We start from the raw sequence: 21,584 nt of genomic DNA, 5'->3' as shown, positions 1-21,584 counted from the left end.
TGTTCGGGATAAACCAGATTAGCGCGTTGGAGGGAGGCCAGGTCTCTGTCCTGGTGCCTCGTGTAATCCTGCAGTGATGGCTGCTGCTGCTTGTCCAGACCCACAGTCATCGCTTCCCCTTGCAGGGTGCACGATGCCTGGTTATCCAAGCACACGGGAGCTGATAGGAAATCCCAGACGATGCCAGCACTCCGCAGCAGAGCTGGGGGGATGCAGGTGCGGCTCCAGCACCTGGGCAGCTTGGAGACCTCCTTCACCCTCAACCACAGTACGTACAGCAGAGCTAGATGGGACCGTGGAGTATTAACTTGCTGAAAACTGCATGTAGCCATTTTCTACTTGCTACTTGTTGCTTCAGGATATTCAAACTCTGGAGAAAACTGTGGTCTCTGCTCCTCTCTGCAATGTTCCTGGATTGGTGTCAGTTGTGTCAGTTGTGTAATTGACATTTAAGCCAGCCCCTTAAAAATCCCCCCGGGGACTTAGGACTCGTGTGGCTTGTCTATCTTGGCTCAAGTCCTTTGCTGAGTGTGTGTGCAGGCGATGCCTTCGTCTGGGTAGTGAGCAGGGCAGGCAGGCAAGCTGCCCTGCGCAGAAACTTGGGCCAGGATCTGCTCTAAGCCTCTTCCTCGTGGTTGAGTTTTGCCCTGTTGAATGTCTTGCCGTTCACCTCTGCGGGTGCAACCTGGATATCTCGCTCGCTGTCTGGCTTTGAAGACAGTGAGATTTCGTGGAAATACTGACATTAGGGTTTTCTCAGCTGGCATTAGGCTGAGACCGCTTCTCTGAACAGATCTGGCAAGTTCAGGATCTTGCTGTTCTCACCTCATTTCCCAAACTCAGTGAAGTGCAAGGGGAGAATCTCATCTATGCCAGCATGGAGATCTTGTGGGAGCTGGAGTGTTGAACACTGTTTCCTCCTGTTTGCTTTCTGTCCGCAGATGCAGGCACCTCAGAAGCAGACATTGTGCACCAGGCATTACTGGAGGGCAATATTGCCACTGAAGTGTGTCTGACAGTCCTGGACACCATCTCTTTTTTCACTCAGAGTTTCAAGGTGAGCATTGAAATCAAAAGTATTGTAGAAAAGTGTGCTGTATTTCTGTAGGCATGTTGATTTTTGTGATCCATTCTCCTAGAGCAGCAGATTATGGAAGGCTTTACAAAAGCAAATTGTTTGCAGCTTGTTTATTGTCCAAAATGCTGAGTGTTTCCCGGGATCTCAGAATAATTATGCATTTATGCAATCTTGCAATTTCTTCAAAACTACAAGACCAGAGAAAATTACATGGGTGTTATGCCATGAGTGCAGGCATTACAAAAATAGAATAAGAGGAAATGTACGTCATATAGAAAGGAGGGACTAGAGGAAAGGGAAGCGAAGGTCTAGAGTTCTTAGAACAGCCATTGTTTTCTACTATAAATTGTCTAGAAAGGATGAGCACGTTTGTTTGATTCGCTGTACGCTGATGTCTCTGGGGCTGAGGCGTTCCAGCTGTGTTGCCAGTTCAGACAGGAGCAGCACCACTGGCAGAAGTCTTCTCCTCCACATAGTGATTCACACTCCCGATAGTCATGGCCATCTGCAGGAATCAAAGCCTCTGTGGTGAGGAAGCCCAGGCTGGCAGCAAAATGCTGAAATGCTTCCTCGACGTGTGTTTGGATGAATCCTGCTCATAGCTGTGTTTCTTGCATAATGTCACAAGAACAACTCTGGATTTCAGAGTAAGCACGGTGAAGACTTCCTTATTAGATGGAATGAACAACATGAAGAAAAAGGACATCATATCCTCTGCTTCTGTTACAGAGCAAAAAAAGCCATCCTGGTGCATACATTAAATAATTCTTTAAAAGTTTCCAACAGCAGCAGGATTTAGATGCAAGAGTTAAAACTTGCTTGTCTTTCCCAGTTGCCTCTTTTTGAAAATGGCTGAACCACAAAACAATGTGATTTTCAAACCACAGGATGGGCTGGATTCCCTTCCTCTCGATGGGCTTCCCCTTCGCTTTTATGGTCATACAGCGTTACCACACCGCAGTGCGCTCTGTACTGCAGTAAAAGTGCTGGTGCTGCTCTTACTGCCAGAGTAAACGAGTTCAGTTAAAAACCGTGAATCCTAAACTTACCCTGCTACAAGGATGTCAAAAGACAAATCTCAGCCTGCCCAAGGATCGCCTGGGCTGGCAATGACAGGGGACTGTTGATCTCCTAACAACGCAGGGCATCCCCACCCCTGCTGGGTGGCCACGATGCGCTAGGCTTCCTGCGCAGGAGCTGCAGGGGCGACAGCAGGCACAGGCAGGATAACGCTGACACCGCACTGTTAATGCCCTCCAAGCCACTCCGCGTTACTGCTGCATCTCCAGAAGGTGCGAGCTGTTAACACTTTGCAGGAGACGAGGGAATTGCTCTGACTTACTACAGCTGCAGATCTGTCCACTGAAAAGACGGGATAGTAAATTTTTTCTCGCTGTGTTTTGGGCTGCAAATGAAATGCTCATCGAGACAAGTAAAAAGAAATGGGGAAAACGGTGTGATAGTGACACTGATTACAGCCCGCTTTATTTAAAATAACTCCAGACAGCCTACAGCTTATTGAGTCAGATTTTGGAATTAGTGATGTGGAAGTGGTAAAATATTTTTTGGTTTCTCTGCTATAGAAATAGTCTCTGACCAGCTAGTGTAGGTTTGTACTGGTTGTCACATTTATTCGTTATATTTTTACCGAAGGCCCTGTTCCTTATCTGACTGAAGAATTGATTTCTGCAAAATAAATTCTCTCATTGCTTTCCAGACGCAGCTTTTAAGCAATGATGGCCACAATCCACTTATGAAGAAGGTTTTTGATATTCATCTGGCTTTTCTCAAAAACGGGCAGTCAGAAGCAGCTCTGAAGCATGTGTTTGCCTCTCTGAGAGCTTTCATTAGCAAGGTATGTAATGCACGACTCCAGCAGTGCAGGAGAATTCGTGTAAGTATGACAGAAGAGACCAGTATGCTTAAACTCCTCTTACACTGATATTTTGTGCTGTTTGGAGATGTGTTTTAGAAAACAACTTCGTCACAGATTTAAAAGTCAGCCCAGGTTAAGTTATCTATTTCAACAATTATTTATTGTTTGTTGAGTATCAGGAAACAAAGGAGAAATTGCGAGGAACGCCCTGACTTGCCTCGGTCACAAAACTGCTGAGATTAGTCTCTGTTAGACCAAGAGCTAGTGCTTCTTGCCCCAAATCTTTGCCCCAAACTGTCAGTATTGCTGGTAATGCCATTTTTCAGCAACACTTGTACTGACAACCGGCTCTTCTCTCACTGCCTTTGAAAGAGGGGAGTACTGGTGAACCTCTTTCGACTCTTCAGTGAACCCTGGTATGCAGCGAGGCTGTTCAATCCCCTGAGCTCCAGCAGTGTCAGAGCCACAGCTAACCGCAGCAGAGCAATGACTGATGCTATTGCTGACATTTTCCTTGACGCTTGTCAAAACCTGCCACTTCTCCTAAGTACATTGTTGAGACCAGATATTCATGCAAACGCCACTCCTTCCAATTTGCATGGTTATCATAAATGCAAAATAATTAATTAAAACCTCTCAAATCACTTGAATGCAACACTTTGTTAATGAGGTAAATGCACGTGACGTGAGGCTGCAGCCAGGCAGAGCACAGTGTGTGAGCGATAGGCAGCAAAGTGGTACTTCCAGAGGAGGTCTCGCGCTGGTTGCCAAGCAGTTTGATTAAGAAAGAGACTGCTAAACTGTTTTTCAAACGGGAAAAAAGTCTGTGCTATGTACGTTTTCCTGTAACCCAACAGCAAAGCTAAGAGCGAGTATGAGTATGTCCAGGGCTGGATTTTGCTCTGTGCTAAGCAAAGATGCAGAAGCGCTGCTCGCTCCCTGTCTGGCTGCAGACAGCACGCTCCCCGGCGAGATGGGTTTCCATGGCGCTTCCTAAAGCCTGCCAGATTGGCGGCTGGCACTGGCAGGAGTCATGCCTTCTCCAGAGGTCCAGTACAGGTTTATTGCTCTGCCTCTCTTCTGTGTTCCCTGCTTGCCTGTGGTCTGCTTAGCCTTGAGATCCAGCCTGCTGCAGATCTGCACGCACCCCGCTCTGACACGCTCTCTCTGCACGTCCCTTTCCCCTACTTGCTGAAAGTTTGTTTAGCCAGAAATATTTGTTTTGTGCCTACAGCAAATGGGAGACCTTCCTCGCCTCCCTGGCAAATTTTCTGTGGTTGTTTGAACGCGAAGCCAAACCTGCACACCTGCTCAGTTTGATCTCGCCTTCAGCCTTCAAAACCTGGAGCCCCTCAGGGGTTCTGCCCTCCCTTTCCAAAATGCCAGTGACAGCAGCGCAGGCTGCGTTCGTAGCTGCTGCCGGGACGGGCGGTGAAGTTGTTTGAGTGGGTTTGTGCCAGCCTGAGTCCATGCTGAATTTGACACTGTGGGTCTTCAAAGATACGACAGATTGGTTTCAGTTAATTTGTCATATTTCCCCTATTACAGGACACAACGTTGCTTCTGTAAAAGCAAGATATGAGCCCAACAGATGGTATCTATAAGGAAGTGTTTTCTTTGCAAATTCCATAACCACACGAGTCCCAAACTTCCTTTTAAGTTCTCTGAAGGGCCTTTCTAAGACCCAAAGTGACAGTAAAATGGCCAGGGTGTGGGGCGGGGCTGTCACTGCATTTCACGACAAGTGCGAGGTTGGCATGTTTTCCTGGAAGTTTATTTTGAAATGTGAGAGCTGCATTGCTTTGTTTTGGGTCGCATATACTGATAGCTATAAATTAGTCTTAACTTCAAGAAAACAAAAAGTGAGTTATACCTCTGATGCGGCTAGAATGGGCAATTGGTCGTTTTTCTGTCCTTCTGTAGCTAATAATGACAATGAAAGGAACCCACCTCTTATCTAGGTTACAGCAAATGGATGCTGGAGGGGAAAAAACTTCTGAGATTTATTCTGCATCCCAAAATCTGTCTTGAAAATAGTTTCCTTTCTGTATTAAATCTGGTTACTTGATAGACAGAAGGCTAAAAAAAAAAAGAAATGTCGCAAGAAAGCAAAGAACAAACAAGTTCTATAATTGTCTGCATGTTTGGTTTTGGTTTTAGAAAGGATGCGGCTTGCATGCGTGTGTGCTGGGAATTAGGGAAGAGAGCTGTCTCTGTTTTACCAGCTGGAAAGAAGCCACAAAAGCTAGATTATATTTTATACTCGGGTTTTCTTCATAGCGAAATCCTTTGTTTCACAGCATCACTTACAGATAAATCCATATGTACGTGCTTGGGAATAGTCTTGAAATTAGAGATTATGGAGGAAAACGTGCACAGAGGAGGGGGTTGCCCTGCATTAAAGAGCAGCTCGGACACATGGACGGAAGAGTGATGGACACGCCACGTAGCTGCCCGCTCCGTGCCTGCCTGTCGCCCCGTGTGTTGACGCTTGCAGGGCACGTTAGCGGCATCACAGAAGCACTGGAGCAGCAGAGTCTTGCTCCTTCGCTGCAGCGGCCGAGTTGGGGGCTTTTCCCGGGCTGTTAGCGGTGCCCCCTGCCCACGTCCAGCTGTGCTTTCCCTCCCCGTTAGTGCGCTCAGGCTGCAGCACCGTTACTGCTCCCACGCAGTCGCGAGGGGCACTGGGCTCGTCCCTCCCGCCCCTGTGGCTGCCCTGCCCTCACGTCCCTTTTGTGCCAAGGCCTCTGCGGGAGCTGCTGGCTGGGCTGAGTCCTGCTTTGGTCCTTCACATTAGGGCTGGATCAGAGCTGCGCTCCTCCAGCACGCGCAGATTCTTCACCTCACGTGCCGTTTCGCAGCTCTTGCCAGCTCGTGTTCTCCTGACAGCGGGAGAGCCGCCGGCAGCGTGTGGCCGGACCTTCAGCAGCCACACAGCCTGGGCTCTGCAGCCCGGCACCTGGCACCAGGGTGATGGCATCTGCTGCCGCCGGGTCCCCAGAAGGAGCTGTGTGGGGAGACAGGCTTTCCGTATGCACAGGGCACAGGTTTTCCCCCAGAGCTGCTGCAGTGTGGAAGGGAGTGCCCAGGGAGGAATCCTGGGCTGCTTCTGCAGCAAGACTCCCAGGCAAACCTTTTCTCCTACCATTGGGTTGGAAGTGTCTGAAAAAATTCTGCAGGCAAGCAGTGGTGCCAGCTGAGAGCAAGTGCCAGCCATATCTTCTTGGGTGCCCGTGTGCCACCGGTGCACGCCCCATCGCACGTCATTGTGGACAGCTCTGGGCTAAGCTCAGTTCTGAGCGTGACCCCACCTTGCTATGGGAGAAGGATTGCAACAATCACTTCATAGCTCCTGTCCCGAGCGCATACATGATCCTTTCAGCCCTGTGTTATTACGATGTTAATTTGCTTCTTTTTTTTCTCCCTTTTTTTTTTCCTGATAATATTTTTGGCCAGAGGCAGTGAACACGAATTTGCTTTTTTTGGAGGGATGTGTAGAAGTAGCTGTGCAGACACCGAGAGTCAGACTTCTGGGTGGGCTTGGCAGATTTTCTGATGTGCCAGATGGCAGCTTTTGATGGGAACGTCCACAGGATCTCTCCTCTCTGAGCTGCTGCTGGTGTTTATGGCTTTTCTAAGAAGATAAAACTTCTGTCCGATCTCATGAGAATTTGCCAAAGAACCCAAAAGCTGTTGGAGAAGGGGATAGACAAACATACACAAGCCCATACGACAGCAAAGTTCACATTGCTGTAGGAAACATGGTTAAAAATAGGCCCTGAATTCCTTCCCACAAACATTTCCAGGCTCAGAACACTGGCAGAAGTTTTCCTGAGGCTGGAGCCCGGTGTGTTGCCCGATGCCCCTGCCCATGTGAGCCCTGCGGGTGTAATGTAGTGGTGTATTTTCTAATATTTGCATGCCTCTTGTGAAGTTTCCCTCAGCATTTTTCAAGGGAAGGGTGAACATGTGCGCTGCCCTCTGCTACGAGATCCTGAAATGTTGCACTTCCAAGGTGTCCTCCACAAGGAATGAAGCCTCAGCTCTTCTGTATCTCTTGATGAGAAATAATTTTGAGTTCACCAAGCGGAGAACATTTCTGAGAACGCATCTTCAGGTCAGTGGCTGGGGAAAAGCTAGAGAGCAGGACACCCCAGATTTAATGAACAGGCATATCAGTGTTACCTCGTAACTGCAGAGGGTCTTGCCATGGTTATATGGACAAAAATCGTCTTGATTTTCAGGCTTTGCCTAATTCCTGTTTCCAGTGACTGACCCAGGGCCCTTTGGGTTAAATACTCTGCCATCAAGTACTCCAGGCTGTTGAGTTTTTTGAATCATGGACACGAGGCACATCTCTGCCCCAGAAGCTGACCAAGATGGGGTGGAAGGAGAGCAAAAAGAGCTGCTTCTGAGGCAGGAGAAGCAATTTTCCTGGAGCTGATTTTGCAGCATTTGGTTTTTTGGAGCAAATTTAGATACCTTGTGGGGCAGATGAATACCATCGGGGTTGTAATGAATCATGGGAGAAGGTAACTAAGGTACAAACAGGGATTTGTATTACAATTGCTATATTGTTAATTCTGTTCAGCAAAAGTTTGGTTGTCTGGGGAGTATTTGTCCTTGGGAGATGTGACAGCAAAGCCACAGCAGCATTGCTTGTGTTGTGAGAAAGTTGTGATGTTTTCCTCTGAGCACTTTATGTAACTGTGACAACTGTTAGGGCTCGTTGAAATAACGCCCCTACCCTGTCCCAACAGATAATAATCGCAGTGAGCCAGTTAATAGCAGATGTGGCACTCAGCGGTGGGACAAGATTTCAGGACTCCTTGCTCATCATTAACAACTTTGCAAACAGTGACAGGCCTATGAAGGTAAGTTGGAGACATTAAATCACATCATATGCTATCAGCCACTGATTCAAGAGTGGGGGACACACTCAAGGAAATCACGTTTAAGGATAAGGCTAATGATTCTGTGATTTCTCAGCTCATGGGGGCTGTGTTTGCTCGGTAAACAAGTATTACACCAACAGCAGCAGGGCCAGCTGCACAGGCAGGTCACGCTCCATCCCTGAGGGCTCCTGCCAAGAGGAGGGAGCTCTGCTCTTCAGGCTGCACTTGGCAAAGTGTGCTGCTTGTCCAAAGAGCTTTCCAAGAACTTCCAGCTTTGAGAGGAATGACAAGGGTGGGTCTGGTATCTCTGTTACCTGAAGGTAATAATTAGCAGGAATTAACTGAGTGTCAGGTTATGCTTCCACCCCGGGACATTTGCACACACAGGGCACTTCCGTCTCGCCCTACACCAGCTCCTCAGGATGCCAAAGTACCTGCCTCACTCTAGCATGGGAGCAGCCAACCTGGCATCCTGCGCACGGCCAGGAGAGCCTGGCCCCGTGCACACCCCGACTGGAATGCCTCTAATTGCGTGTGAAATAGTGTGCGCTGTAAAAGTGTGAGTTCAGTAAGTAGAAGCTAGTTTGTCATATCTCCTGCACTCTCAGCATTTTCAGACTGGCAGCAAATCGAGTGTTGGCTGAAAGGGTAGCGACAGTCTTTCTTTGGCAAAATTGTTATTCCTGTATTTGCCTCTAATTAGATTTATTTTGTGGCAGGCAACTGCTTTTCCTTCCGAAGTAAAAGATTTGACAAAGAGGATCCGTACAGTGCTTATGGCTACTGCTCAAATGAAAGAACACGAAAAAGATCCAGAAATGTTGATAGATCTGCAGTACAGTTTAGCCAAGTCTTACGCAAGTACCCCAGAGCTCCGGAAAACCTGGCTGGATAGTATGGCCAAGATACATGTGAAAAATGGAGACTTCTCAGAGGTACTGCATGTAATGAAAGGCACGATGAACAGCAGGGCAGACGTACAGATGGCATTTGAACGTTCCCTTTGTACTTTGCAGGCAGCCATGGTGTACGTCCATGTCGCAGCCCTCGTTGCAGAGTTTCTGCACCGGAAAAGTAAGTGTGTGCTGCTCGGGAGGCACAAGAAGACAATGCAGTGGTGGCGTTTGCGGGGATCAGAATCGTTTTAAAGTCAAGTTTCTCTCAATTTGGTGAAGGATTATTTTAGAAATAAGCTAAAAAGGAAAAAAAATAATGCAATGGATAAAGCTAGAAGTCAACGAGTACTTTTCAAGAAAGGAATCCAGTTGTTCGTATACAGGCATTTATTAGGCTGGCCAGGTCTTCGACCCTGATGTTGGCGTGTTGCTGAGTGAAATAAGAACTGACACATCATGTCTTGCCTTAAATGTTCAGTTGTATTTTACATTAGGAAATATGTTTACGGGGGAAGCCCGTGTTAAAAACTGACTGCCAATGTGTTCATCAGAAGTGTTGCTACAGGCAATACAGAAAACTACACAATAATGCAGTCAAAATTCAGTCAAAAAATGAGACTATAGCCTAACTATACAAATACCTAAAGAACGATCAGCAAAAAAGAGAGTGTTGTGGTTTAATGCAAAACAGGAAGGAAGGGCAGATGTGTTTTCTCAAGTAATGCCATTTTGCAGGCTTTTTCTTTTTTAATAGGTGTTTCACGGTTGACATATTGACCTCATTTCTCATTTCCATGTAAGGGGAGTAATCGTTGAAATGAACACTTAACATATCAGCAAGTTAAGGCTGCATAAAAGTTGATTACGTGCACTGCCTCGGCTGGAAAGCTCTTCAGTGCCTTGCTCAGGGGGCTTGGAATCCCTCCAAATTCTGTACTTGGTGTTGGCAGTGGGAAAAATCGGGACTCGTTTTTCAGATACGAGTACACATTTCACACGTCTGTAGAGGGGAGAGTATCGAAAGCTGGCAATTCTTTGTTTGTACCCTGGAGGCTGCTTTCCACAAACGGTGGTAAAGGAGAACTTATTAAACACAAAGGAACAAATCCAAAGGAATATCAAGTGAATACACCGAGTTATCTCTGTCACTGGTACTCTGTTCATATACGTAGGCTGGAAAGGGTTCAGTAAATGCTGAGCTACTCAACATTTTGGAGTATGTAACTGTGCCTTCTGCTGGGAGCGTACGGTCATGTTCACTTACTACCAGCTCTCCAGCATCCAGCCATAGCTTTCTTCCTGCATCGTCTATGCAGAGATACACCCTTGTCCTTCTGACTTGCAGCTGTTTGCAGCCATTTGGGTTGGTCAAAAATGGCATTCAGGTCTGTCAAGGGGTAGGGCTGGGCCAGTCACTAGGCTAATGACAGATGCTCTCTAATAACCCCTCTTCCCTCCCAAAGGGGAAGAGACGGGGGACAAGGGAGAGAGACTGATGGACTGGAAAAGAAATAGAAAACTGCTTTAATGAAAATAAGAATAATAAAATTAAATACATACAAAACCAATACCAAACCCAACCCCTTGATGGTAATCAGTCCCTGTCACCACTGATGCTGTGGGCAGACACCGGGTAAGTCCCAGGCTGGACTCTGTGGCAGATGGGAACAGGATTCAGGAGCTGGATCCGGGAACTGGATTCAGGAATGCATGGACTGGGATCAAAGGCAGAATGAACAGAGTCCTCCTTGGGCACCGGCCACTGAAGAAGAGAGTTTGATCCTTGTGATCCCTCAGCTTTGTACTGAATATGATGTCTGTGGGATGGAACACCTTGTCGGTCAGTTTAGGGTCACCTGTGCCGTCTGCTCCTTCCCGTAGGTGTGACCTCTTAATTACTGCACCCCACCGTGGTACACAGGATTTAGCAGTGACTTTGGGCTCCATAGGAGCAGGTGTAAGCAAGAGCCTTTCTGCATCCCAGTCCCTGGTAGTGACTGTAAACATCAAGCGTTGTCACTTCTCAAAGCAGACAGTCAGTCTGCAAAAATATGTTAACTTCAGAAAGTGCCGTCACTTAGACGAGACCGAGCTGAGAAGTGAAACTACTGAACAGAATGAGTGCTGGTCTGGCTCAGACCAGGACTAGATAGCACACTGGGCAATCGGTTATGCTTGGTGTGCGATATGTACTGGGAGTGACTCCCACTGCGAATGGCTGGGGAGGGTCTGATGTGACAGTCGGATACAGCAAACCAGTAGCAAACAGGGAAGTCGGGTCCTCTGCTGCTTGTAGGACTTCACCGTCAGCTGGAGTGCTTTTCTGGCCATTAAAGCACGCTGCAGTTGAGATACATTATTCCACTAATCCGTTTGCTTTTGGCTGCTACAGAACTCTTCCCCAGCGGATGCACTGCCTTCAGGAAAATCACTCCCAACGTTGATGAAGAAGGTGCAATGAAAGAAGATGGTGGGATGATGGATGTACATTACAGCGAGGTGAGGTCCTGTAGTATAGACTACAGGACATACAGGATAGCTGATTAGGATTTAGTTTTAGACTTTTTTCTCTTGGGCTCTACCAAATTATAGATGTGCACTGACATCTGTAAGGAGGACTGTTTATTTCCCAAGATAAATCTGCATTGAAGGATTTTCTGTGTATGATTCAAACAGGTAAAGCTGATGTAAGTTCTTGGTTCCTTTGAAAGGCTTTTCTGGCACGGAGACTGAAAAAGCTGCACCACAATCTTTGCCTGCCATGTTCTGCAAATGTTAGTTCTGCCAGCGCAGGGCTCCGCAGCATGGAATTGCCAAGGAGGAACTGAAGGCAGGTCAAGCTTTGCCCAGTGAGAGGTCAGCTTAGATTCCTCTTGAGTTAGGACTGTGCTGCAGGACATCACATTAGCATAACAATCCCGAAACCATAGCAGGGCCCTGGCGAAGTGTCTGGGTCCTCCTGTGAGTCATAAAGACTCACAGTAACTTCTGCTCCATCCCCGTACAAGGGTGCTGGGTAGACCATGTGGCTGAGCAAGGTGGCCCTGAGCCCAGCTGCCCGACGGCCCATTCATCAACACTAGTCTTGAAGACCCTTAGCATCACATCCCACTGCTGTTGCACACACGTTCCTCGGGCAATTCTCATTAGTCATTCTGTGACCTCCAGAGCTGTCATCTCCACACCCTCCCAGAGTTCCTGCATTCTCCTGGGGAGGTAGCTAAATAACCAAGACGTACTTGATGGCTTTATGCTGATGATTTACTAGGAATGAATGAACTTTCAAAAAATAACTTGTCCTTTTTTTTTTTTTTTTACTACAATTTAGAATACCTTTGTAAAGGCCAGGAACACACAGAGTTTAAACTTATGCAACTGTGACTACTTATACTGGGACCTGTTAAAGTATCTGAAGTTAAAACTATTTTCTCTTCTAACTTTCACTGATATTAACAGCACCCATTTGGTTGCTCTCACAGGAAGTCCTGGTGGAGCTGCTGGAGCAATGTGTGGATGGCCTGTGGAAAGCAGAGCGCTATGAAACAATTTCTGAAGTTTCCAAACTGATCATTCCTATTTATGAGAAGCGGCGCGAATTTGAGGTAGGTATTTTGCAGTAGTTTGCAGGTATCAGGATCGCTAAGAAAAGAACAGAAGGCTTTTTTTATTTTTGAAATTATGAATTAATGAATTGGCGTCAGTAAAACACACACTGTCCTTCATTGCTGGTCATTAAACAAATTAGTGAAAGCAACAGTGTGAAGGGTGATTATTAAAGCGAAAGTCACGGAAGACTCATGTTTAACAAAGAATTCTCATCTTCCTTCCCCTAAAATAAAGCTGTCGTCATCCCATGCGCTCATCAAAGACAGATTCTTTTTGAGACTTGAGTGTTTTAAGGGTTAAAAACAGAGCGAGAACTGTTCAAAGAAAGGACTAGATCTGCAAGGAGTTCAGTGGCAAGTGGAGAGGAAGGAAGGAAGCTGTTACCAGCCCTCCGCCTCGCTCCTTCCCAACACCTGCAGTGACCCGTGGCTGTTGCTTGGCTGCTGAAGAGCACCTCTCTCTCCCTCCCTCTCCCATGACCCCTCCACATCGGGACAGCACCCAACTATTATAGCTGAAGCGAGGGAAAGCCTTGATCAATTTTTTCATCATGAAGCTGGTTTTAATCACAGAAAAATTTCTGGGTAAAATACTGCAAGCTGCTGTGCCCGTAAAGGCTCAGCCGGGGAACATGTTGAGACAGTAGGCTCAGCCTTCCCTCTCGGGGTAGTGATGTAGTCTGTGGTACCTTTCAGACCTGAAGGTAAACATTGCTTAAGTCTGAGGTTTTTCAGAGAAAACAGAGTAAGTTCAACCTCTTGAGAAATTCAAGGCTGAGATTCTGCTCAGGTACCTCGGTAGATTCCACTGTTAGCTAGAATTTCCCGCTTGCAAAATTCTGCTTTAACCATGCCAGGATTTGATTTCCAGAAACTTACGCAGCTGTACAGAACGCTTCATGGAGCGTATGCTAAGATATTGGAAGTAATGCACACAAGGAAGAGGCTTCTTGGAACCTTTTTCAGAGTGGCCTTTTATGGACAAGTAAGTATATACACCGGCTCACCAGCTATCCCGCACCAGGCATCGTGCCCCTGAAAGCTGTTGCTCTGCCAGACCTGAAGCGAAAAGCCCTGCTAGCAGCTCTGGGGCCGCCACTGGCATGTCTGCATGAGCATTTCAGTATCGCACCCCTGAGGGGAGGGCCTGTGACTCTCTCTCCAAGAACACTTGATTTATTATAAAGTTTACGATTCTGCTCTTGGCCTTGTTATAAAACAACTCAGCAGTTGGGAAGTGGCTTAGTGGGTTCAGAAAACGCTGGGGATTTTTGGTAATTGTAGTTACTATAAGTTAGACAAACACAGTTTAGTGTGTATGGTATCTAACCAGTAACAGTATATAACCATAGGATAGCAGCAGTAGCAGTAACAGACATTTTCTTCTACAGACACTTGCTGCTACCTTGTCGATACTAGTAGAGTGAAAGGTTAGGGGAGAAGCTGGAGGTAAAATACATATCACTGTTGGTTACTCGCTTGTATAGGTAGATAGTATTTTTTGTTACCTGCGATAGCTGGAAAAATGGACAAGATCTGGGGCTCAGAGTCCCAAGAAGGAACATGATCTTTATGGTGCCTGATGAATTCTTCTCAGCCTGAAAGAAGTTGTGGGTTTTTTTTTTTCCTCCAGCTATAGCAGTTAATCTAATAGAGTGTGTTTCCCCTCATCTCCCTTGTGTCCTGACTACCTGCTTCTGCTTGTGGACCCGTAACCATGGGGGAGATGCGACCTCTCTTTAGAAAATGCTGTGTAAATTCTATTAGCCCTGCTGCAGCAAACAGCTGCAAAAAAAAAAACATTTTATTTTTGTCCTCATGTTATCTTCCATTCTGGACATGTCGAAAGTAAATAAGGATAGCAACAGATAAATGGAAACAGCTGCTAGCCTCGTTTTCCAGAAGCTGTAGAAATAACTGGATCAGCCCCTAAAACAGCTCTGTAATGTATCACCCTGACAACCAATACTTGATCCAGTTTCCCGCTTGGAAGCTTTGCCAGGTTTACACGCCAGCTACACAGATAGCTGTGACACTCCCTCACAGTCCGGCTGGAACAGCTCGCCAAAGCGCGAAGCTTTCGTGCTGTTTCCGTGACAGGAGGGACTGGTGATGCAGGCACAACCTTTGAGGCAGGTTTGTCTCTGTTTACAGCAAACACACCAAGTTCCACTTCTCTGAATACAAGGGGAATCAAAGCAGAGGAAACCCGGTTCTTTCTTTATTGCTTGAAGTTCCTTTCAGCCTACACAAAGTCCTTCTCTTCAGACTGTTCCTGTGGCTGTACTAACAGGGCTTCCTCGACTTACTTGTCTTTCTGTTCCTTCTCTGTGCCTTGGTTTTTTCTCCTGCTTGTCCCTTCCCAACCTTCCAGAAAGTCAACTGCTGGCCAAACCCACCTTCCACATTGTTTAAATTTCTCACTAGTCATACTCAAGCCTTCGTGTTCAGCAGTGACATGTTTGTATTGGTAGAGGAATTTTATGGGGTTTTTACACAATTTTTGAAGGAACCTATTAAACAGGCCGAGTTCAGTGAGACTTTATGCAGCTACAGCCTTCTAAACCTTCTTGACTTTTTGAAATGTTAGTAGAAACTTGCTTTCATGGTCGCAAATCTAAAATGAAGTTTTCCAAGTGAAGAAACCCAGCTATTCCTCACTACTTTTTTGTGATTAATGCTAGACATTCTTTGAAGAAGAAGACGGGAAGGAATACATCTATAAGGAACCCAAGCTGACAGGCCTCTCCGAGATCTCCTTCAGACTTCTCAAACTTTATGGAGAAAAATTTGGGTCAGAGACTGTAAAGATTATTCAGGATTCTAACAAGGTAGAGTTACGCGGTGCGAACAAGCTAATGAAATGCCGTGAACAGTGAGTTCCAGGGGAAAGTGCACTGATGAGCTGACGAAAACGTTGATTTGTTCTAATGCTGGTCAGGGCTTGGGACTGTGCTGCTCTAAGCACTGTGCGGATGGCGCGCAGAAGGATGAGCTTTGCTCTGGGGAGCTGAAGCTGGGAGACAACAGCAGGGAGGGAGGAGCTTCCACCCTGATAGAAGCCCCTTGCTTCCAGCTGCCCCTCACATCCTCATGCTCCTGTGTGGACACGTTGCACAGCTTGACAAGTTTTGGAGCTGATCTGGCTCCCAGGTGGAAACAAACGAATTAGGAGTTAGGAATGGGAAATTGCAATCACGTATCGCTGAGCCCTGTGGCTGGGAGTTGTTAGGAGCCGGGCGAAAGGAAGCGTAGTTATCTCTTGTTGCTTTGACAGTTCGAGTCTCAAAGAAAATCTTATGTGGCCTTGCAGCTCCTTCCTTTTCCTGCGGAACGCCCCTGCAAGGACTGTTCACACCCTTGGGTTGCAACCAGTAAGACCAGCTAAGTCCGGCTTACCGAAGACAATGCTGGTGATCCCAAAGCTTGCTTTGGGCAAGCCCGCGGCGCCGCGTGCCATAGGACTGGACTGCGTGAGCGCTAGCTCGTGGGCTGGAAGCAATATGGTCACGTTAGAGGGACTCAGCAGCTCAGCCGGGTGCTGCAGTGAAGCATAAGGAAATAGGGCTGCCCGCTGCAGACGCAGCTGGTGCGGCAGCAGACGAGGTGCTTCTTACGGCACGCCTCCTGCCTTGTGTCTAAACATCTCAGCTGAGGTCAAAGGGAGAGCCTGGTCTCCTGCGTGCAGTGGGGCTGGGTCGGAAGGGAAGCGGTTTAAATCAGATCCCAGCGGATAAGTTAGCCAATTGTAAGTTCAGTTATTAACCTTTGTTCTTCTGGTGAGTAACTTTCTTATTTCACAGGTTAACATTAAGGACCTTGACCCTAAGTATGCCCATATTCAAGTGACTTATGTGAAGCCCTATTTTGAAGACAAAGAAATCTCTGAAAGAAAGACTGAATTTGAAAGAAATCATAACATCAACAGATTTGTGTTTGAAACTCCTTACACTTTATCTGGAAAAAAGCATGGCAGTGTGGAAGAACAGTGTAAAAAAAGGACCATTCTAACCAGTGAGTACAAGCATCTGAACATGGAACAGTATGTCTCAGCAACTATTTTTAGACTATTTTAGCTCATGAAAATATCCCAAGAGTCAGAAATTCTTTCAGTGACTTCATCAGAATTGTGATACAATATTCTGGTGGGAGGGGGAATTTACCTTATTTTTCTATGTGCAAATTTTTCCTAATTAATAACTCATGCTCGTAAACTGTAGCCTTGTTCATACACCCCGAGTAAAGCCCTGAGGGAAGGAGCTCCTTGTATGTGTTCTATGACGAGTACTCCTGCTTGCTGCATGACTTTCCAGTCTGTAAACTTCCTTTGCTGTTTCTGCTAGCTTTGAACTCCTTTCCATACGTAAAGAAGAGAATTCCAGTCAATTATGAACATCAGGTTAATTTAAAGCCAATTGATGTCGCTACTGATGAAATAAAAGACAAGACGGCGGAGCTGCAGAAGCTCTGCTCTGCTGGTGATGTTGACATGATCCAGCTACAACTCAAACTGCAGGGCTGTGTTTCCGTGCAGGTAAGGCTTGGTGTCCGTTCCAAATTACATTTCTAGACACACCTCAGAGTAAGTCATCCCTTCACAACACAACACTTGTACTTTCCAGACGTCATTAACTATCTCATTTGCCGCGCTGCAGCCATCAGCCTGCCAGCGCAGCCGGCCCTGCCGCGTTCAGCGGGACATTAGCCGGGGGTTCTGGTCATAAGGATTTTGTCCGGTGGTGGTTACAGTGCTGAGTCCAAGTGTAACTTCACGTTAGTTGGCCATGGGTAAATGCAGAAATATACTTAACTCCTGAAGATTGTAGTGTAAGCATCGGGGACAAATAATGGGAGTCTGGCTTCTCAAGCTGGATGAATGGCCTGAGGACTCAGACCATGTTGCTTTTCCAAATGGAAATAAGAGGAAAGTATGAGGAAACAGATTGCATTTATCTGTTCCATTTATCTTTTGGTCTTAAAAAAACCTAGATAGAAAAACTAACTCTCAACTTTGGAAACTTCAGATGCCTCCAGTGACATTAGGAATGCAGAGCTGGTGGCATTTAAATAATATGCTAATACTGGTTTGTTTTTTTAAAAAGAATTTGTTATTCCCTTCACAAGTGCCTTTAGCAACTCAACAGAACTTCTAGCATAAATGATTTTTTATTTCTTTGGTTCTAGGTTAATGCTGGTCCCTTGGCCTATGCTAGAGCATTCCTCAGTGACAGCCAGTCCAGCAAATATCCTACTAAGAAGGTGAATGAGTTAAAAGAAATGTTCAGGTAGGATTTCTAATGTAATAAAAACTAGCCAGCTGTTCGGAATATGGTACCTGCTTTGCTTATATTTTTGTTTGTCTCCAAAATCAGCAGATGCTGAATGCTTAAATACGCCATGTAAAGATCCAAGTCTCAAGGGCTTGTGTGTGCTCAGACGTAAGACAAAAGCCAGTGGAACTCTGTACGTCGAGAGTTCCCAAGCTAGGGCTGTGATCTCCACGGGGGGATTTGCTGGAACACCTGCTTCAGCCGTCTGTGTGGGCATTTGAGGTTGTCATGTAGAGAAAGGAGCTTGAAAACCAGAGGTCGAGCAGTCTTGTGTTCAGGGATCTCTCATATTGTGCATGGTTTCCCAATCTTTCCAAAGGGAATTTTTACTAGATAATAATCAACTTGATATATTTTGAAGCAAATCCCTTCCCAGCTTATGAAGGAACATCATTCTTGTTTCTAATTTTTGAAACCTTCCTAACCTCTGTCCCTTAGGGTAGGTTTTACCACCCACTTGAATGTGTCCCTCAAATACAATCAGGCAGCTCCTGCTTCACGTAGTAGCCCTTGCCACTTTATTTTCTGGACCTCTTGGAAGCGATCAGTTGCCCACCAGCTCCTGCATTCATTCCTGGGTGCTGGTGACTCCCGTTATGCCCATTGGTCACTGTATGGAGAAGGCAGCATTTCAGCCAGTCCTGTTTCCCTTCAGCGTGTTGAGCAAACCTTGGAAAAACAAGCGAACAATCTCTGTAAACCTGCCACGCATGGATGCACTGAAGAGGGAAGGTGGTTTTACTTTCCAGCCTCGCAGTGCAGCAAGAAGGACAAATACCATCTCTATTCATGCAAAAAATCTCAGAAAACCCCAGTGGTGCTTGTATTTTCCTTGTATAAAAGCCCCTGGGCTTCTCTGGGATCTGCAAGCTGTGTGTGGTCCTACAGGTTGGGGTGAAGGTGCGAGACCGCCGTGTTGCACCGCAGGTGCACGTGTTGCGTCTCCTGAGAGTCCAGGCTCGAAGGAGCTCCAGCAGCCTGTGTTGCAGGCCCTCCCCAGTCCCTGATCTGCTCGGCCGGGGGTGGTCCCGGAATGTGCCTTGTCCCAGACACTGGAGAGAAGGGCGGGGAAATGAGATTTGCATTTCTGTTTGGTTATTTGCTTTGGGAGAAGAATGGGCTATTGTAATGCCCGAAGTTCATTCCTTTCCTCCCCAGGAAGTTTATACAAGCCTGTGGAATTGCTCTGGAGCTCAACGAGCGTCTCATTAAGGAGGATCAAGTGGAGTATCATGAGGGGCTGAAATCAAACTTTCGGGATATGGTGAAAGAGCTTTCGGACATCATCCACGAACAGGCACGTACTGCATGTTGGGAGCCCGCAGAGGTGGTTCTCTGTGCTTGAAAACTAGCTAATGCTGAACCCTGACTGAAAACCTGATCCCTCTTCTTGTTATTTAGCTGAATAGAAAAAGTCAAGTAACCAAACAAGAAAAGTAAACTATACACTTGGTGGATTCCTAGAACTGGTTTCTGCTGAAGGACCGTCTCAGCCCGGTGTTGGTTTACAGTGTGCTTGAGGGTGGACTCGTCGCTGACACACACCATTAGTCTCCTGGCTGCCATGGCCATCAGAAATCCTGGTTGGCCTCGTGTTTTCTGCATCATAATAATCCCGTGATGAGTCTCAGGATGAAATTCTCTGGCAAAATTTCCGTTTCCTCAGTTATATCCTGCTTAAATTCCTTTCTAAAATTTATTTTTCATTAAAGGCTGTTTTCCTTTAATTTTGGCCTACTGACAAGATGCTATTCCTGTGCACTGTTAAAATATTTGTGGTAATTTACCTGACCCATGTTTTAATGTTTTCTTGGATCTTTCTAGGAAAACACATTCGAACAGTAGCATCAGAGAGGTGAGAGGTTCGAAGAACAGTTGCACCTCTACCTAGTACCGTGCTGTGAAATTAGAGGAAAACAGGCTTTCTGAAGTAATCTCCCTACCTCTGCTCTTTGATTTTGCTTTCATCATGACAAAAGAGAGCTCACTGTAAATCGATAGTATCAGGCTCATAAGTGAACAGCACAGACTGCTTTGTGATTCATAGTACCTGAAATTCAGAAGAACATTCTGAGATTCTCCCACTTAGTCACACATGGCCTGTATGTTGAGTATTAATTAAAAATGCAACATTTTAAGTCGCTAAAAATGTGCAGGCAAATTCTGCAATAACTTCGCAGTTGCTCAAACCAATGCAAAAATGTGCAAGTGGCAAAATAATACAACTGCACCAGGCTGCTGCTTGTCCGCTCGGTTTATTTACAGTAAAATAACGTTAACGGGAATCTGACAGAGTCTTATTATGGAAAGGTACCGCGTCAATTCACGGAAACAACCTCATGATGGGGCTGAATTTTGTTGTAGGAGTTTAAGAGAGGATCTGTTTGAGAGTAAGTGGCTGCTGCATACCCCTTGCTTTTCTTAGATTTCCCGGCTATTTGGCTAATCACCACCATTTTCTCCGTGTGCAAACTACTAATTTCGCACCTTGGGCACACTCATTTTTTTCATGCGCGTTACCTACCATGTGTACGCCACTGCTGAGTTCTGCTCAGAGCTGTTCTTTCATAGGAGCTGCCACCTGCTAGCCCCAAGCTGTCGGCAAGTAAACCTTTCCAAGACATTTAATTTACATGCAGCTGCTGGAACTTTTGTGGTTTCTGAATTCTGCAATAGGCAAATCACAACCAAATCGCCCAGTTCTGCACCATCACAGTACAGTCGTTCCGTTTAGCTTAGAACAAAGAAGCGTTGTTGAAGCACACTCCCTATTATCTCGGTAGATTTACAAGTCTGCTGTCATGTCATCTGTGGTTAATGGGCAAAAAATGAGAGCAACTAAAAAGTCAAAGTGAAGGGCTCACCGGGAGGGACATACTTTTCACTTTCTTCTTGTATTAGATCATAAGGCAGCTTAAAAGATCATGTTTAGGAGCACTGTTCTTTAGGGCTGTACAACATTACGTGGATAACTGCTGACTCGAGCTTTGTATGGCCATCAACTGACCTAAGTATCTAACCAGCTTAATGGAGCATGTTTTCCTCTTCTCAAAATTGCTTAGTTAAACATAAAAAGTGTATTACACTAATTTAGGGTTCTCGTCGCACAGAACGTGTGCTTTTCTCAATATTGTCAGTGCCCCCATACAAGACAGGCAGTGCACTTAGTCTGAGGTAGCAGGTAACTTGCTGCGTCAGCCTGGCACCTATCTGCAGATCTTTTAAGTGATGGAAATGTAAACATAAAAAATGGATAAACTGCAGCTGAACAGGTAGAGGAGGCCTCGGAGAGCGGCAGAAAACTGGATGTCCAGGAACTGTTTGTGATGGCCAGTGATCCCGGTTTTACTAACGTAAATTCAGGCCAACTACCTTGTTGTTGTCTGATGAACCACAAAACCAAATACACCGTCAGCTCTAGAGCGGCTCTACCTCTCCAGTTAGATCCTGTGCTGTCAGACCATCCTTCGGGATATAAAGTACAAAATCTTGCCGCATGGAGAGAACGTTTGCTCTATTTAGCTGCAGGTACTCCCAATGCTTACAGAAAACCCCAACTGTCAGAATTCTGTCACTGCTAAGGTGCAGTAAAAAATTGCTATTGCTCTACAGAGAATTGTTTCTTTCCTTTACTGGACAGTTGTAGCTAAAAACGATCCAGTGCTACACAGAACGGTGCATATATGAATGCTACAGAAATTGCTAAATTACTCTTTCTCATTTCTTTGTTACGCTGCCTGTGCGAAACAGCTTTGAAGACAAGGTTGGCTATCTCTTTTGCATACCTTTTTAACCAGCTTGACTGTAACGATGAACAGAAACTTTTCCTGAATTGGTGATTATTTTGCTTTGTCTAGATCTACCCTGAAGATACAATGCATTCGCCATGGATGCACGACTCCCT

At 46.1% G+C, this 21,584-nt stretch overlaps 1 protein-coding gene across 1 annotated transcript in view; it reads left to right on the top strand.

Annotated features, from left to right (window-relative positions):
• DOCK11 (dedicator of cytokinesis 11) overlaps positions 1 to 21,584 on the top strand; it is a gene marked incomplete at its 5' end in the record, with an annotated part of 33,609 nt that overhangs the window by 11,806 nt on the left and 219 nt on the right. The window contains 15 exons of the mRNA XM_010145214.1: positions 126 to 268; positions 942 to 1,057; positions 2,796 to 2,933; positions 6,889 to 7,071; positions 7,715 to 7,828; positions 8,569 to 8,784; positions 8,866 to 8,923; positions 11,138 to 11,244; positions 12,225 to 12,347; positions 13,222 to 13,335; positions 15,035 to 15,181; positions 16,154 to 16,364; positions 16,694 to 16,884; positions 17,535 to 17,635; positions 18,839 to 18,990. Coding sequence (XP_010143516.1) covers positions 126 to 268; positions 942 to 1,057; positions 2,796 to 2,933; positions 6,889 to 7,071; positions 7,715 to 7,828; positions 8,569 to 8,784; positions 8,866 to 8,923; positions 11,138 to 11,244; positions 12,225 to 12,347; positions 13,222 to 13,335; positions 15,035 to 15,181; positions 16,154 to 16,364; positions 16,694 to 16,884; positions 17,535 to 17,635; positions 18,839 to 18,990 — 2,114 coding nt within the window. The remainder of the gene's footprint in view (positions 1 to 125; positions 269 to 941; positions 1,058 to 2,795; positions 2,934 to 6,888; positions 7,072 to 7,714; positions 7,829 to 8,568; positions 8,785 to 8,865; positions 8,924 to 11,137; positions 11,245 to 12,224; positions 12,348 to 13,221; positions 13,336 to 15,034; positions 15,182 to 16,153; positions 16,365 to 16,693; positions 16,885 to 17,534; positions 17,636 to 18,838; positions 18,991 to 21,584) is intronic.

The sequence above is a fragment of the Buceros rhinoceros genome, unplaced genomic scaffold (assembly GCF_000710305.1).
Source record: "Buceros rhinoceros silvestris isolate BGI_N320 unplaced genomic scaffold, ASM71030v1 scaffold41111, whole genome shotgun sequence".
Lineage (NCBI taxonomy): Eukaryota > Metazoa > Chordata > Aves > Bucerotiformes > Bucerotidae > Buceros > Buceros rhinoceros.
The sequence above is the reverse complement of the archived record's forward strand: the minus strand, read 5'-3'. Positions and strand labels throughout refer to the sequence as shown.